The sequence below is a fragment of the Malassezia restricta genome, chromosome IV, assembly GCF_003290485.1.
Source record: "Malassezia restricta chromosome IV, complete sequence".
In the NCBI taxonomy this organism is placed as follows: domain Eukaryota; kingdom Fungi; phylum Basidiomycota; class Malasseziomycetes; order Malasseziales; family Malasseziaceae; genus Malassezia; species Malassezia restricta.
Genome location: NC_040196.1, coordinates 511731 through 529212, shown reverse-complemented (window position 1 = coordinate 529212; position 17482 = coordinate 511731). Strand labels below are relative to the sequence as shown.

General features: G+C 55.0%; 6 protein-coding genes across 6 annotated transcripts; 3 read left to right on the top strand and 3 right to left on the bottom strand.

Moving 5' to 3' along the window:
* Nucleotides 1-9: 9 nt before the first annotated feature.
* Nucleotides 10-5643, bottom strand: MRET_2674 (nuclear pore complex protein Nup205; the record flags this gene model as incomplete). Its single annotated transcript, XM_027629301.1, has 1 exon — nucleotides 10-5643. One exon carries the CDS (start codon nucleotides 5641-5643, stop codon nucleotides 10-12), a length of 5634 nt encoding a protein of 1877 aa, XP_027484938.1.
* A 175-nt stretch (nucleotides 5644-5818) lies between these two features.
* Nucleotides 5819-7317, top strand: MRET_2673 (aromatic-L-amino-acid/L-tryptophan decarboxylase; the record flags this gene model as incomplete). The annotated part of the gene is made up of 2 exons (XM_027629300.1): nucleotides 5819-5832; nucleotides 5859-7317. The coding sequence occupies 2 exons, from the start codon at nucleotides 5819-5821 to the stop codon at nucleotides 7315-7317; spliced, it is 1473 nt and encodes a 490-aa protein (XP_027484945.1).
* A 73-nt stretch (nucleotides 7318-7390) lies between these two features.
* Nucleotides 7391-10804, top strand: MRET_2672 (E3 ubiquitin-protein ligase MARCH6; the record flags this gene model as incomplete). Its single annotated transcript, XM_027629299.1, has 1 exon — nucleotides 7391-10804. One exon carries the CDS (start codon nucleotides 7391-7393, stop codon nucleotides 10802-10804), a length of 3414 nt encoding a protein of 1137 aa, XP_027484944.1.
* A 165-nt stretch (nucleotides 10805-10969) lies between these two features.
* On the top strand, nucleotides 10970-13675 carry MRET_2671 (uncharacterized protein; the record flags this gene model as incomplete). Its single annotated transcript, XM_027629298.1, has 1 exon — nucleotides 10970-13675. The coding sequence occupies one exon, from the start codon at nucleotides 10970-10972 to the stop codon at nucleotides 13673-13675; it is 2706 nt and encodes a 901-aa protein (XP_027484943.1).
* A 53-nt stretch (nucleotides 13676-13728) lies between these two features.
* On the bottom strand, nucleotides 13729-15408 carry MRET_2670 (choline oxidase; the record flags this gene model as incomplete). The annotated part of the gene is made up of 1 exon (XM_027629297.1): nucleotides 13729-15408. The coding sequence occupies one exon, from the start codon at nucleotides 15406-15408 to the stop codon at nucleotides 13729-13731; it is 1680 nt and encodes a 559-aa protein (XP_027484942.1).
* A 131-nt stretch (nucleotides 15409-15539) lies between these two features.
* On the bottom strand, nucleotides 15540-17366 carry MRET_2669 (phosphoribosylaminoimidazole carboxylase; the record flags this gene model as incomplete). Its single annotated transcript, XM_027629296.1, has 1 exon — nucleotides 15540-17366. The coding sequence occupies one exon, from the start codon at nucleotides 17364-17366 to the stop codon at nucleotides 15540-15542; it is 1827 nt and encodes a 608-aa protein (XP_027484904.1).
* Between the last annotated feature and the right edge of the window lie 116 nt (nucleotides 17367-17482).

Genomic DNA, 17482 nt, shown 5'->3' with positions numbered 1-17482 from the left:
ATGGCACGCCTATGATGCTGGAAGCAATGTGGTGTCGAGCAGCTCCTCTGCAATGCGACGGGCGCCCATTTGAAGGAAAGTAGCATGGTCGTCCGCAGACGGCACGATGTGGGCTGGTACAGACAGATAGGCAAGACGCTCCTCCAGAATGGGCATGAGCATAGCTCGTGCGCCAGAGCGTAGCGCGTCGGTACTGAACGATGCGCGTGCCGTACTCATGTGCATGAAAAGATCAAGATGCCGCACAAGGAGCACGAGCCATCGCTCCACCATATCGAGCTTGGCCTCGACCGTAGCAACCAGATCCCTTGACACACGTTCCAGCGCCTTGATACACGTGGCACGGTACTGCATTGAGAGGACCGACGATGACGACATGAGGCCTGCTTCCTGCGCGAGATCTGCCCATTCGTCCGCATGCACAGCGTCAGGATCACGGCGGTAAGATTCCACGCGCTCAAGACTCGATATCGCCAAGGTGAGGGACGTGCATTGATCGCCCAGCGCCGCAATAGCCACGCCAAGAGACGGTGCAGCCACAACGCGCGCAGCAGACGATGCGTGGTCTGATACTCGAGCGACGTGCATAGATGGGACGAGGATGGCGCGAGCGTCGCCTTCGCTGCTGGTCTGCTCCATGTACTGAACCAATGCACGAGCCAAGTGATCGACGGCGCGACGGGCGTTGGATTCAAACAAGGTCAGGCGCGTGTCTGCTGCCGTTTGTACCAGCCCATTGTATGTGAGAGCAAGCATCGAAGCATCTTCGCGTTCAGTGGGTGTGAGTGGTCGAAGTAGATCGTGCGCATTTGGTACGAGGTACGTGGCTGCCAGTGCGAGGCACGCAGCGTGGAACGGCGATGGAGGTGTCACAAAGGTAAGGATCTGTACAAGCAGAGCTGCTTGTTCCACGTCACTGATGCCCGGCGACGCCTGTGTGGCGGCGTGTAGTGTCGCAAGAAGAGCATCCTGGTGAGCCAGCAACAGAGCGTGCACGCTGTTGTGCGCATGCGGCATCGATGCGAGGATCGCCGCAAGCAGCTGCAGCAGCGGCGTCAATAAGCTGGCGTACCGCTCTGCCACAGGCGGAAGGAACCCGTCCGTGTCATCGAGCGTGTGTTCTGGCCGAAGAGATGGGAAGTCGACGCGTGCAAGGACATCCACAATGCGTGCGTCCATCAGCAGCGACGCACGACTGTGTGCAAGTCGGCCCAACAGGGTGAGCAGCGCCTCATACACATACAAGGCATTGAGCGAAGGAGGATCTGGCACAAGCGTGGCTTGTAGTGGCATATCGAGCTCCTGAATACGCAAAACAAGGCTCTTCATGTACCCGGCCGACGCGAGTCGCTCGCCCACACGCATCGAGGCAGTGCCTTTGGTCGCATCCCATGCCACCAAGTGACTCAAGGTTGTAAGTGCGACGGTCTGCATAACATCTGAGCCGTCCAACGCGTCGCGGGCCAGTACATGCACAAGGTTATCGGCGTGCGCGACAAGAAGCGAGTGCATGCGCGGTGCTGCCGACGTGCGAAGCACCATTTGCACAGCACATACGACGCTCAGGTACAGATCATAACGCATCGAAGCACTGGTCAGACTGCCAGCAGCACACACCACATGCAGAATAGCACGCACCGTATCCACGAGACGGTCCGGCCCGATCATGCCAAGATCTGCGTCGCTCTGGTCCTCGCATGCTCTGACGGCATGCAGGAGGGAAAGAATCGTACTGGCGGCCATACTAGGCACCGTGGTTTCATCCGTCTCATTCAAGCGCGGAAGTAGGGCCGAGACACAGTCCAAAAGAAAAGGCATCCGCACATCCACACGCACGGTGGTGCCCAGCACATCACACACGAGCACGTCAAGCACTTGCCGCCATGCGGCGCATGCTTCCTGCCTGGCATGCGCGAGTGCCTTGCGCGTGTTTTGCGACGCCGCCCAAAGAAGCACGAGGCGCGCTTGATCGAGCCAGACGGCATGATCTTGTGTGCCACGTTCCTCGAGAAGCAGCGAAGCCACCGCATGGATGTCGTACGCACGCGACGCGGCCATGATAGGATCTTGGACAAGCGCAGGAGAAAGGCGCGCAGCCAGCTTGGGGTTGTGTGCTTCGTGTTCATCCATCCACGTCACATCTGTGGCATCCAGCAATGAGCGCCACCGACCACGAACGTCACCATACTCTGGCTTCGTGGGCTCGCCTAGCAGAATGGCCAGGAGCGGCGCAGCACGAGGCAATTGATCATGCACTGCCAGGGTATGAAGTTCTAGCGCCACAAGCGAGAGCATGTGCGCATGCGTGTGCAAAAGCGCAAGCGCCCACTCAGGGCTCGTCGAGATGGCCTCGCCCGTCGCGCCGTACACGAGAGTGCCCTGATCAGGGACGGTCATGGGAGTGAGCGGCAGAGCCCGTAGCTGCACGGCACAAAAGTCGTGCATTCGGAGAAATCGCAGCATCGAAGCACTCGTGTAAGGGTGAAGGCAGGCGCGGTGCAGCACCGCATAGCACCGCTCAGCCAGAGCAGGCGTCCATGTGCTGGGCGGTGTGACACGCTTGACGAGCGTGTGAAGTAAAGCATCACGTGAACCTTGCACTAGGCGATCCGATTCGGGGGCGTTCATATCAAAGCCCAAGAGCAGGTGCGCCACATTCGGAGCAGGCGCATCAGGAGCAAGCTGGTCGAGGAACAGATCCAGCAGCTCGCGCTGGATCTTGGCAGGCGAGGCACCAGCATCTTCTCCATCGTCGCTGTCCGCTTCAAGCCATGCAAGCACGCCGCTGATGACACGAGACGTCTCACCCGTCATGTCGAGAAGACCCACAAGGCGGTTGCACGATGTACGCGCACGCAGTGGGCCAAATGCGTCCGTGGCCTGGAACGTTGATGTGCGCGCCAGGGCACGCAACAGACGCACAGCGAGCCATGCAGCCTCGGCGTCAACACAGTGCACATAGAGCGCCACCTGCACGACAATCTGATGGGCGTGTAACAGGTGAGCGTCCAGCGGGAGAAACAGCGCTCGATCCTTGAGGGCGGCATCGTGCGTCAATGGAAGCACATGCAACACATCGTTCTGGAGGTCCAGCACATGTAGCAGGATACGCAACGCGGCACGCACGACGCGGACATAGTCCGGCGTCTGCGCCATGTTGAAATTGATGACTTCATAGCCAGCGCAAGATGGGTCGGGATGCACGAAAAAGAAGATCTCTTGCAAAAAAGGCGTGCCACTCAGCAATCGGCGCAGCACGTCGAAGCCTGGGTGCGTCGAATCAAGCGGCGCTACGGGCAGCGTAGCGAGGCATTGCTCGGCGAACTCAAGGCAGGCGGCAGAGAGAGACCAGCGCTCGGCTGGACGTACATACGTCCGTGTAGAGGCAGGAAGCAGGACATGATCCAGCACAAATGTGACGTACGACACGGCGTGAGCCGACGACTTACGAGACGCTAGCATGGGCGCCGTAAGCGAAAGTGTGTCTTGCATATGTGCGACAAGAGTCGCAGCATTCGACACGGGGGCGACATGGGGTAGAATGGCACTCAGGAAAGAAACAAGGGCATGGGTGCCTGGATAGCGGCCGTGAACGCACTCGATGTGTTCTAGCTCATACAGGGCCCGCGGAGGCTCGCCACGTACGCTGCGAATGGCACCACTCTGATCCAGATTGTCCCACAATGCACTCAAAATACGTGGCGACGCTCCCGTGCCCGTCTGAGTGGCAAATGCTGCCATAGCACGCAGGAGAGCTGCCTTGAGATCCATAGGAACAGCGCACGCATACAGCGCAAATAGGCGTTCTAATGGTGCATAGGCCTTATGAGAGAATAGCGCGTCGCGTGTGGCAGGACTGTATCGAACGACCGTCGCAAGCACGCCAAGAAAGCCACGGAGAAGTAGCATTTCCTCAGGAGGCATCACAGCCACCGTGTGCCGCTGAAATGCTTCGATATAATGGGCTACCCAGTCGAATAGGTGCGACCATGTCACGAGGCGGCGCTCACTACCCGTAGGAGCAGCTGCTTCGTGCTCAAGGAGAGCATGGGCATAAACGGCACACTGCTCACCTTCCGCGAGGGAGGCGAGCATGCCGAGCAGGGCACGCTGCTGTCCAAGCTCGCGAGTATCGACGGCCCACAAGAGGAAGCGCGAAATGCGCCGGTCAGGGCCCTGCCAGAACGGTAGGCCTGATTCAGGCCGACCTCGGCACAGCAGTGCCATCAAGTCAAACAAAGCTTCAATGTCGTAGCGCCGCGTCGAAGACGCCACACCGCTGCCTGGCCGAGAAGCGCGCAGAGTCGAAATAGCCGCGTCTTCTTCGGAGCGCTGCATCTTGCGTAAGAGTGGGAAGCACGTTGACGTCAAGCCCCGCATGAGATGTTCCACTTGCTGCAGAACATACTCTTGGAACTCGGGGTCAATCGAGACGGGGCCCAGATCTTCCACGTCGATATCGTCATCAGAGCCGCGTCGGAAGGAGAGAACACGCAATAGCAAAAAGAGCAAGGCAGAGGCATCATGGTCCGAGGTGATGGCACGCATGGCCAGTGCTTGTACGTCGTCAGTTGACTGGCCCAGCGCAGGCGAAAGAGACGTGTGTGTCGCAAATGCCTCCGTGAGAAACACAGCCAATTGAAGCTGCACCACATGTTGGATCCCCGGCGTGGCCCATGCGCCAGTCGAGACAATCCGCCAAATCGATTCGAGGCAACGCGCATCATTGCGCAGTGCCTCGGCCGTGCAAAGGGGCGCAGCGCTATGCTGCGCAAGCCACTCTCCTGCTTCATCTGGCACCGTATCTAGCACAGCCAGTATGGCCGTCATGAGGCACAAGCTGGTTGAGGGCGCCGTAGGTCCCTGTGCCGTCGGTGTAGGCACTGTGCATTTCGCCAAGTACGTGAGCAATGCCTCGATCGCACTCGGACCAAGACGGCGCGCAAGAGCAAGTAAGTAGACAACGTGACAAAGTTCCTGTTCCGCTTGATGAATCCACGCAAAGCGTTCCATCTGAACCTCATCGCTCAGACTCGCGTTCGTGGTACGTGCTTTTTGCATCGATGCTTTCACGCGTTCGCGTTCCGAACGCAGCGTATCTAGCTCTTTGAGGACGTTTTCGAGAAAGGCGCCGTCCTGCAAGACATCGTCGAGAACCCGGCCCATCCGAATCCCCGTACGCAAGTCGCCACCGACACATAGGGTATACGTGCCACGTGCAAGCTCTTTTACGCACGCAAGCAGCGCAAGACGCTCGCGGTAGTATAAGAGACACGCGACCTCCGATGGTGCGCGGCCCCATCGCGCCCGTGCAGCGATGCCTTCTTGTAGGAGAGATGCTGCGTAGCCCTCGGATACCTGCAGCTCGTCAGAGAGCAGCAGCGTCTGTGCGACAAAGTCTGCATTCAACGACTTTTCCTTTCCATTGACCATAATCACGCCTTTCGATATATCGCGGCGCTCTGCGTCATTTGGCCCTTGCACGCGGCCAAGGTGTGACAGTGCATGCTTGTTGCGCTCGACAGCCAGGTACCAGTCGTGATCACAAGCATCCGGCACGGCTGATACAGTATGAATTATATCATACAGAGACTCAAAGCGTGCCGGTTCAAACACATGAATGACGCCGGCCGCCGACGTCATGAGTGAGACGACGATGCAATGGGCAAACGATGCGTCGATCGCTCGCGTTCCACGGCCATCGCCCGTCGTCGTCCTGCAGCACAGCGAGACGCCTCATCACGTGTTTCGGCCGACATGAGCCACTGCTCACGTCTCCACATAGTAGTAGACATCCTCCGGCCTGGGCCCAACAGCGATGGATACGGAGCGGTAGGTGTGACGGACGATTGACCCAGATTCCGACGAGCCGCGTATGATGCCATTGACCGCATATGTGACTACTTTGAGAATCTGGAATCTATGCCAGTGACTGCACAGGTCGAGCGCGGGTACCTCGCCGAATGCCTGCCATCCCACGCACCTGAGCACGGAGAGGACTGGCGCGATATTATGCGAGACTATGACGAGCATATACTGCGCGGCATCACGCACTGGCAGCATCCCATGTTTTATGGCTTCTTTCCGGCAAATACATCGTACGAAGGAATCCTGGCCGATATGCTGGCCGCGATGACATCCAACCCCGGCTTCAATTGGATCGCTTCACCAGCCGTTACGGAGCTCGAGTTTGTTGTGGCTGACTGGATTGCAAAGATGCTAGGTCTCTCTCCATCATTTTATGTCTCTGAGCGTTCCAACAATGGCGGCGGTCTGATCTTTGGCTCAGCGAGTGAATCTACCCTGACAATGGCCATTGCCGCCCGTGAACGCGTGTTACATGCGATCAGCAAAAAGACGGGTGAAGATGCAGAGACAGTGCGCAGCACATGGCTTACGAGGCTTGTCATGTACTGTTCGGACCAGGCACATTCTTCAGGCGTCAAAACTGCTCGCATCCTCGGTCTTCGATGCCGCGTTTTACCCGTTTCACGAGAGCATATGTACGCCTTACGTGGCGACACACTACGCAACGCATTAGAAGAAGATGTCAAAGCCGGATACTTGCCATTTTATGTGCTCACGACGTACGGTACGACCAACTCGTGCGCCGTGGACCATTTTGACGAGATCAGGGCGGTCAGTCGAGCATATCCCGAACTGTGGCTGCATGTGGATGCAGCCTATGCGGGGGTCACATGGTCCTTACCAGAAATGCGCGACGCGTCTCTTGACGCCATCAATGAAGGCTTTGACTCGGTCTCTACCAACCTGCACAAGTGGGGACTCGTACCATTCGAGTCCTCACCGACATTTGTCCGTGATAGGATGCATCTGGCTGCCGCCTTGACCCTCACCCCTGAATACCTCAAGACCAAGGATGGCGATATGCATCCGCTATCGGACCTGCGCAACATGCAGCTGTCGCTCGGGCGTCGTTTTCGTGCGCTCAAAGTCTGGTTTGTTCTCCGCAGCTACGGCGTGCTAGGCTTCCAACAGCATTTGCGCTCACATATATCCCTTGCGCAGCACTTTGCTGACGCCATTGTACAAAAAGGCGTGTTTGAGCTCGTGTGTCCGCCACGCTGGGGGCTCGTTGTATTCCGCCTCGTGGGCCCCGATAATGTGGAGAAACTCAATCGTGCCTTTCAACAGGTACTCTTGGCACATTCACGCGACATGTTTCTCACGCCGACCGTGCTGCCAGAAGTAGGCTACTGTTTCAGGCTTGCTCTAGGATCGCCGCATGTGCAAGCACATCATGTCGACCGGACAGTACGTCTGCTCCACGAGTATGCAGAGCACGTACGTATATAGGGGAGCGTCCCCACGTTGGCAAACAGTTTGATTCGGCCGAAACAATGGCTCCTCCTGTGCGCACCTTCTGCCAATGTTTCCAAACGACGATCTCAGAGCCACAGAGTGGCTCTATGCGAGCAGGATGGATGGCCAAGAGGTAGCAGACGAAATACCTACATGCCGTATCTGTCGAAGCGAAGAAGAGCCGGATGCCCCCTTATACCATCCATGCAAATGCACTGGTAGTATCCGGTACTGCCATGAAGACTGCTTGGTGCAGTGGCTGCAGCACAGTCAGAAAAAGCATTGCGAGCTGTGTGGATACCATTTTGTGTTCCGAAAGCACTATACCCATCAAAATTCAGGAGGCATTGTGCCCATCATGATGTATGTACGATACTTTGTGGTACGACTTGTTCAATTGGCCATGTACTTGCTTCGACTTGTCGTCGTGGCTGTGACGTGGTTCGTCTTGGTACCTTATGCGACGCGCCGGATTTGGACATCATATATTCAGTCATGCGACTGGTTCGCAGAGTTCGTGTTGCGACGGCCCATCGTTGCCCTCAGCACCAAGGTCGCGGATGCTCCCACCCGGCGCACAGACTCAACCCTTGTTGCCCTCATGCGCTTCATTGTGTATGAACTCACAAAAGACTGGAGTACTTCTATCGCATTAACGATCGCTGTTGTCGTGACGTTTATTGGGATCTTTTTCCTGCGTGAACATATGATGAATGCCCAAATCCTCGCAGCTGATCATGCGGCGGTCGAAGAAAACGCGCCGGACCACCAACGGCACATGCGGCAACTAGCACAAGATGCCATGTTCTTGGCCCAGCAGCGTATGCAGCGAATGCGCGAGTTGGATGTGGATGCCTTGGCGCGACGTGATCAGATGCAGGGAACGCCCCCAGAAGACGAGGACGAATGGGAAGATGAGGAGGAGCCAGAGGCGCATCAAGAAATAGTGTGGGAACCACGACTACATCTTGAACCGCGGCGTCGTTTTGTAGGTGCACTAACGCCTGCAGACACACCACTCGATGAAGGCGAGTGGGTCGACGAGACAGCCTCAGACCAGGAAGAAGACCGCCAAGACGATCGGCATGTGGAAGAGAACCTGGCGCCGCTACCTGCGCCGGCTATTCCGAATGCCGAAGAAGAGGAAGCCGATGTCAATGAGGAAAACGAGGAGCTGGATGAAAATGCCGAACACCTTGCTGAGGATATTGACGCCACATTGCATGCTGTCGGCCTTCGTGGGCCATGGCTTGATCTGGGGCAGACTTTCATTCTTGTCCAGATGCTGATTATCATGACCATGTCAGTGTGCGTAGCCATTCCGTATGGTGTTGGACGTGTACTCGGTTTTCGCGCATATGATATGGTTCTTCTTCCCGCCAAGGCATTGCGTCTGATAACAGACCCTATATTTGAGCACATGATCCGTGGCCTAGCATGGCTTCTTCCCATCTCGGGTCGCGTGACGGCATCTGAATCGCATGCGTCGAGCCTGTCTTTGCCCCCGTGGCTCAGCGTGCCTTGGCAAGGTTTCGCAAGCATAGGCAAGGCGCTGGACGCTTATACTTGTGGTGGCCATATCACGCAGCGTGCGCTTTGCGTGATTCTTGGCCATTTGTACATCTTATTACTTCTCCAGCTGGAAGCTCGATACGGGACATGGCTCCACGGGGGAACGACGCACTTTGTGGATGTTATTGTCAAGTACTATGGCACGGCGCTCAAGTCGGGCATGATCATGCTTCTGGACTTTTTGGGGTTCCCTGTTTTCTGTGGTCTTGTCATCGACTGGTGTTTTTTGCCTCTCTTTGAAGGCGCATCAATAGCCACGCTCGTGGGTCATGCACAGGCTGCGCCCGTGTCTTTCTTCTTCACGCGATGGGTGTCGGGAACTGTGTATATGTTCTTTTTTGCGCAGTTTCTCGGCGGCATACGCTCTGTCGTGCGGCCCGGTGTCATGTGCTGGATTCGTGATAATGCAGACCCAGACTTTCAACCGATGGCAGAAATGGTCGAAGACAGTCTGCGATTACAGCTGTTGAAGATGGTGGAATCAGCCATTATGTGTGGTGCGTATGCCGTCATCGTCATTGGTGGGGCCACGCGCGCCTTGCATCTTGTGCCCGGTCTGTTGCCTCTGCACTGGGCGCCACTGACGCCGCGTACTTTGGTACCTGTGGAACTGATCCTCATACACTTTGGGCTGCGTATCGCTGTTCGACGCATGCGATTCATCTATTTCGGCAAGCGTCTCTTCCGTGCGTTCTGGATTTGGACTGCTCGATTTGTGCGCATGAGCGCTTATATTATGGGTGACGAGCAGCCGCATGAACACCAGCGTCTAGAATATGCATCCTGGGCGGATTGGGCACGTTCGTTCCTGCAGTCTGTTCCTGCAACGCGCGTGGACGATGGTGGCTATGCTCGCGTTCCTGCCAATGATCGCCCAGCACCCAAAACGGCCATGTTTATAAGGACAGATAAGCATGGCCACCCAGTGGATGAGCAGGCACGCGAGCTTCTTCAGAAACAGCACACTGTGCTCGATACAATGCAGAACAAGTCGCCATACACTATTGTGTATGTCCCGTCGCGCCTGCGCCTGCGCTTGTGCGTCATTCTTGTGTTACTCGGGTCTTTGTGCACATTCGTGGTGATGATGGCACTAGGTGCGCCATTGCTTGCAGGGCGTCTAGTGGGATACTGGAATGCCTGGCCCCCCGTACATGATGTATACACCTGGCTCGTTGGCTGTGTCGTCTTGGGTGGACTGGTGCTTTTGGGCCGTGCCGCGTATACGCTGAGTGACGCGCGGCAGTATCAACGCCTATCCAACGCGCAAGAATCGAATGTAAAAAGCATGATCCGCGGCACTGTGCGCTTTGTTTACCACATGGCGGCCTTTGGCGGAATAGTGCCGCTACTCACAGGCGCAGTGCTACATCTGTACATCCTCACGAACGCGTCAGACGTGCCCAGGTTTTCGGCTTGGTACGCATGGGCCTATGGCGCATTGTTGCTTAATGCGGCCCTGATGATTGCCCTTCTGTTGTTCCCCGATCACGTACCGCTTCTCTGGGACATTCACGATCACATGCAGGCTGGCCGGCTATGGCGCGTGCCGCTGGGTCCCGTCTCTCGTCGGATCCTCGCACCTGTTGTCGGTGCATTGACCGCAATACTTGCTGCCCCGTATGTGCTTGCCTTTATGGGCCTGTTTTTGACAAACGGGCTCGATGCCCCTATCACCACCCAGCTCAAGTATGTGTGCGCTGCTCAAAATACCATCCTAGTGTGTGCCGTATGTGCCGCAGCTAGGCTTTACATTCACAAGAGACTCCATTACTGGACGTATGCGCTGCATGATGAGCTTTATCTTGCATCAACTGAGCTGTGTAACTACGAAGTGGGACAGCACAGATTGGCGAGCGACGCATTCCAATATGGTTCCTTGCCCGATGCCGTACTGCGAAGTGGATAGAGCTAGTGTATTTGACTAATGCTGAACAAGCCACATCAAGTGGAGATGAGTCCGACATTGTGACACCCCATTACCAGTGAGCCTGTGCGTTCACAGTAAGGTCGGTGGCAATTGGCAGTGGCGCTCTACTTTTACGTGGCCTGACCTGTTCACATAACAGGAGCCATGGAAAGATCAGGAACTAGGCGTAAATCGCAAAAAGGAGGTGTTTTGAATGCACTAAAAGACCTTGTCCACAAAAAGGCGCCCAACCCCAAGGACGCGCTTCGCACAGATCCGGACTCGACAACTTCACAAGTTTCTGCCCGTCACACCCCTCCGGATGTCTCAGAGCTGCGAAAACTCTCGAAGCAGGGATCCAGTGTTGCCGCTCCTCCGACTCTATCTATTACAGAGCACGATGCACCACAGAGCTCCATATCGAGATCAGTCTCCGGGACGAACAACGGCCCGCGACATTTACCTGATGAACCTACCTTTTCAACCATCAATTCTGATGTGCCCCTTATCCCGATACAACGCAACTTGTCTGATGCAGAGCAGTCATCTATGCAACATGACAATGAGCATGCTGATAACCTTACGGCACCTGGACAGTTTCCCGACGATGCAGAAGAGTCGTTGGGACCAAACCTTTTGATGGCCTCTTTACAAATTCCTGCATTTCTCGGATTAGACTACTCACCATTTGATTTGTATAAGACCAGTGACAAGGGAGAGAATGGTGCGAGCGATATAGACGATCTTCCATCTTCGTTTTATTCAGGCTCGGAGCAAGCCATCATGGCTGATTCTGGAGAAAACACAGACTTTTTCGAAGAAAAATTGAACAAAAAATCTGGCCGGTCCAAGCATGTATTCAAGTCCACAAACAGGACAACACCTTCTTCGCCAAAGGAACTTGCCAGCCCCCATGGGTCACCCAGACCCCATGATGATGATTGGACCATCACTGATGAGCCCGATTTATTTCCAGAACAAGAGGGAGACTTTGGTGATGAGCTGCATTCAAACGGGTCGCGTTTAATGGGCGTAAACAAATCGCTGCACGAACTCGACGAGGTGGAAATAAATGAGTTCCTCAACCACTTTAGTCGGCATACAAGAGAAGTGCATTTGCCGCATGCCACGCGGCACTTTATGCGCATGCCGCAATGGTCTGACTTTGCGTATTCATCGGACGAGCATGATGATGACATCACCCCATTTGCTCCTAATGAGAAGCTTGCTCAGCGTCACCGTCGATCACGCCTGCTGATGCATGTGGATCGTGGCTTGTACATGCTAGAGTCGCATGACGATCCAAATGAACACTACTCTGACGCCGCCGCCTATACACCGAACGAGGACATGGACTCTCCCAAGGGACTCAGACCTGAATCCAGTCAAAATACTTCTACTATGAGCGGTAGAGATTCTGCTGTATCCAGGCAATCACGCATAAATGTGGCGATGGAACCCTACGAGGTGGATATAGCTCTGGACTCGGGTGAAGATAACTTTTCGGATAACGTGGAAGTGTCACCTTTGCCCAAGTCGCCCAAGCGTGTGCGTATCGGAAAAGATCATGCAAGAAAAACGCCTCTCCTTGATGATGCACATGTGGATGGCATTGCTTTTTGTGTGGCATATATTTTGGCCCTCGTCGAACAATACGCTCCGGATGACTTGGATGAAGCACCTATCACAGAGTACCGTGAGAGCCGAGCTCGTTCCCATATTGAACGATTGTACATTATTGCGCCGTTTTGGGAACAGCTTGTGCATTACTTACGTACTTTGTACTGTTGGGAGGAGCCACGTCGAACAGCCGCGGCTGCGATGATTTATTTTGTATTGTGGTACTCGGATCTACTGCCTACTGCCTTTTTTACTGTACTGCTCTATTATGTGTTGCAGTTCCGCTTCTTTCCCCAAGATGAGTCGCTCTTGCACCGACGCGTGCACGAGCGTATGTTGCGTGGGCAACATGCGAATCGCCTTGCTGAGCGCCTGAAGCGACGCAGCAGGCTAGACATTTTAGATCTGTATAAACGCTGGGCAAGAACTTATGGTGTGGTAAGTCAAGTATTTGCTGGAGACGTGGCCGATTTCCATGAGAAAATCAAAAATCTTTTGCTTTGGCGTAACCCCAATGCCAGTCGGCGTACATCGATTTTGTTATTTGGACTTGTGGTGTTTGCGACGCTCTCGAGTCCTGCCCTCATTCTCAAAGTATTTTTCTTCATTTGTGGTTTTACCTTTTTTGCATTGATGCCATTGCAAACATTGTATCCACGTTATCGCCGTGCATTAAACCCACTGTGGTGGGCCGTGCTTGGTGCACCGACGGATGCTCAATGGGCCATACAGCTTTTGCGCTCGCGCCATGCACGGTACCAGGCCTGGCTCGCTCAAACTAAAAATTCAACTATGAAGTACTCTGGCTCGATGTCGCCGTCCATGCCGTCGCCCTCACTGGGTGATACACGTATTTCACAAACGCAGCAGCGGACGGGAAAGTCACACTTGAATATACCCACCGATAAAGCATCTAAAGGAAAAGCAATAGCGATGGACAATCGCAAGCTGGATAGCTTCCTTTGTCAACATTATGGCGTGCCTGGACACTTGAACGTGACGCCCTCACACTTTTACTTTTCACCGCTGCTGGTCAAAGGACATGCGAGTAAGTTGTATGTGACGAGTCTAGAAGAAATGGAAGGCCTACGCAAAACACACACGACTCGCTTGGGTATATGGGATTCGCATGGTCTGAAAATTACTCGACATGGCAAGAACACGCTCTTCCTGTCGAACATGACTCGGCGTGATGAAGCATTCAACCTACTTCTCACTCTTGCGTCTCACATTGTACAGGATTTGGTGTAGAACAAGAACGTAGCAACTAGTAGAACTTGTATTAATACTTTGTCTATCGTCATCTACCAATCCGTGCGGCGTTCGCCATTCACCCACGCATCCTTGCGAATCAGCTCAGCGCCACGCTCCCCTACCATGAGAATGGTCAGCATGGGATTCACTGAAGGCAGCGTGGGGAGTACGCTGGCGTCACAAATGCGCAAGGAACGCATTCCGACGACCTTGAGGTCTTTTTGGTCCACGACCACAGTCTTGCCATCTTCCGAAGCATCATTAGGCGTTCCCATGCGGCATGTGCCTGCAGGATGGTACACGGTGTGGGCAACAGAGCGAGCATACTTGCTAATCTCTTCGTCCGTCTGGCAAGCCGGGCCTGGAGCGACCTCACGGACGAGGTGCTGACGGAAAGGTTCTTGTTGAGCCACTTTGCGAGCGATCTTGATACCTTCCACCATCAGGCGCTCGTCGTAGCCATCTTTGTCTTCAAAGTACTTGAAGTCGATCATGGGCTTAGCCGTAGGATCAGAACTTGCGAGCCAGAGCTTGCCGCGTCCTCGTGAGCGCATGGCATTAGGCGTCATGCAAATAGCATGCTCGGGCGAAGGATATCCTTCGCGGGCTGTGTTTTCCGTGAAGGGCACCTGGTAGATGTGGAACATGAGATCAGGGCCGGGGTGCGGGACCGGCTCGGCATTCTGTGGTAGCGCACGCACAAAGAGACCAGCATCGGACGACATGACGGTCTCTGGAGGGGTGTGGCGCGTCTCCCAGATAATGATCGATTCGGGGTGATCATTCAGGTTGAGACCAACACCCGGTAAATCGTGGCGGCAAGGAATTCCCACCTTATCCAGGTCACTCCTGGAACCGATACCTGATAAGAGGAGCAGGCGTGGCGTGTCAAAGGCACCCGCACAGAGAATCACCTCGCGACGAGCACGGATCAGCTTCGACGCGCCATTCTTCGTAGTGACACGCACACCACGCACGCGAAGAGGGTCTTGAGCATCATACTCCAGCGCATGAGCCCAGGTTTCAAAGAACATATGTAGGTTTTTGCGTGGCGTCATGCCATTTGGCAGAATGGGATGCATGTACGCCGTGCTAGCACTACTGCGATAGCCATTGTACGGATCGTACGAAATGTTAAAGAAGCCGACACCCTTGTCGAAGCCACCGCGGAATGCGATTTGCGCATTCATATCCTCGAACACTGGCGCACCTGTCACCTCTGAGCTGGCTTTGACCCAGTCACGCACAACGTGGTTACGCTGCTGAGGTGCGATGGGTACAATGTTCATTTTGAGACGCGATCCGTACGGTTGAAGTGTCTTGGCATCCCAGTCAGGACATCCATAATAGTCGCGCCAGTTGTCGAGATCCGCATTGAAGGGGAAGAAAGAAATCAGCGTGTTGTGCGAGGAACAGCCGCCAAGAACACGAGCACGAGAGTGAAGAATGTGCGAGTTACCACGCGGCTGCTCAGTCGTAGTATAGCCATAGTCAAGATCACTGTCCAGTAGCTCGAGCCAGCGGCGCAGGTTCAGCACGCGGTCTTCCTTTTCGTCGGATGGCCCACCTTCAATTACAGCCACAGACACACCCGCGTCTTCTGTGAGACGGTTGGCGAGTACACAGCCAACCGTGCCACCACCCACAATCACATAGTCAAATTCTGTGTCTTCTTGAGGGAGCAGGTGCGACGTCAGGGATGACAATCGACGAAACGCTTGCATCGGCATGAGGACCTCGAAAGAGTTGTGGTCCGAGATGGCTCGGTCAGGTCAGGTGAATTTGTATTTTCCGGAAAATTTTGCCACCTCAAGCCATGTCCTACATAGGGATCCCCTGCCCTCTAGCGCCTTGCAGCTATCTACTTGGCCGGCGAACCGTACCACCAGCCCTGGTGCTCAAGTCGTTCGACCTTTTCCATGACACCTGCCTCCATATCGTGCATATGGCGTTCGATCTTGTCAGCGTAGGCAGGAATCCCTGTGCCAAGCATACGAATGGCGAGCAGGGCAGCATTCATGCTGTTATTGATGGCCACCGTAGCGACAGGTACACCTCGAGGCATCTGGACAATACTGTGTAGAGAGTCCACACCATCCAGCGAGCTCCCTTTAACTGGAACGCCAATGACAGGAAGGCAGGTTTGCGCTGCCACCATGCCAGGAAGATGAGCGGCACCACCAGCACCAGCAATAATCACACGGATGCCACGCGTACGTGCACTAGTGGCATATTCACGCATGCGTTCGGGTGTGCGGTGAGCACTGACAATCGTGAGCTCAAATGGAACGTCAAAGTCTTTGAGTGTCTGAGCGGCATTCATCATGACGGGCAAGTCACTGTCAGAGCCCATGATGATACCAACGAGAGCTTCTGGATGCGAAAAGTCTTGCGGCGATTTGGGCGCACCAGGAGGAGGTACAGCCGCGCGTCTCTTGGCCGCTTCAGCATCCCAAGGCTTGGACTCATGCGCAGCGATTTGAGCACGCTCAAGTTCGTCAAGCAGCTGAGACATGCGATGACGAACGTGGGCATCGCTGGGTCCCACAACGTTGATATGCCCCATCTTGCGTCCCGGACGACATCCACTCTTGCCGTATAGATGCACAGTAGCACCGGGCACAGAAAGACTTCGGAGAACGGGGGCCAGTGTCTTGGCCAGGGCATCCCGATCCTTGCTCAAGTCAGCCAGGCCCAGGATGTTGAGCATAGCCGCGCTGGGCACCTTGAGGGCCGTGCTGCCGAGAGGGAGCCCAAGAATAGCTCGCAAGTGGTTCTCAAATTGGCTTGTCTCGCATGCATCCATCGTATAGTGACCACTGTTGTGTGGACGCGGCGCAATTTCATTCAACAAAATGGTGCCGTCTTTCAAGAGAAAGAGTTCCACGCCAAAGATGCCCGCACCTTCAAATGTGGCAACCGCACGTTCCGCAATTTGACACGCACGCTTTGGCAACTCTGGCTGGTGCGTGCGAAGCGGGGCGTACACACTGTGGCATATGCTGTTTTCGTGCACTGTTTCCACGGCTGGGTACGATACGACCGTACCATCTACACTGCGCACAACCATGACAGCAATCTCCCGCTCGAAAGGTGCCCACTTCTCAGCATAGAGAGGACGTGAACCATTTCCCAGTGCCTCAATCGCTGCATCGATTTGGTCCTCGGACTTCAGAGTAAAGTTGCCCCGGCCATCATACGCCTGTGTCCTAGACTTGAGCATGAGCGGCAGGCTCAACTTTTCGGCCACGTCCTTTACAGCAGATTTCATGTTACTACTCGGTTCAATGTGAACCGAATCGACAACGGGGATGCCATGCTTTTGAAGGTGCATCTTTTGGGCATATTTGTCCTGGATCAAGCGCACCGTAGACGGAGCTGGGTGCACGGCCTGCACTAGACCCTCATCCAGAACCGTTTGGAGCTGATCTGCATCAACGTGCTCAATTTCCACCGTCAAAATGTCCACCTGCGAAGCAAGCTCGTGAATTTTGGCCTTGTCAGCGAAGCTGCCATCAACGTGGCGGGGACCCCCGATGGATGCAGGCACACTGCATATTTGCTTCGCTGGCGTATGCTCACCAGCGTCTAGGAATCGTACTGTAACGTTCAAACGAGATGCAGCTTCTCCTAACATGCGCCCAAGTTGGCCGCCACCGAGCACGCCTATAGTTCGTCCGCCATCCATGGTGAATGTGATCAGCCGACCGCGGGTCCAGCGGGGGAGAAAAAATCCATGCTCCTGTAATTAGTCAGACACGAAGGCAGAACTCGCACGCACAGACATTCTGACGGGTGCGGACA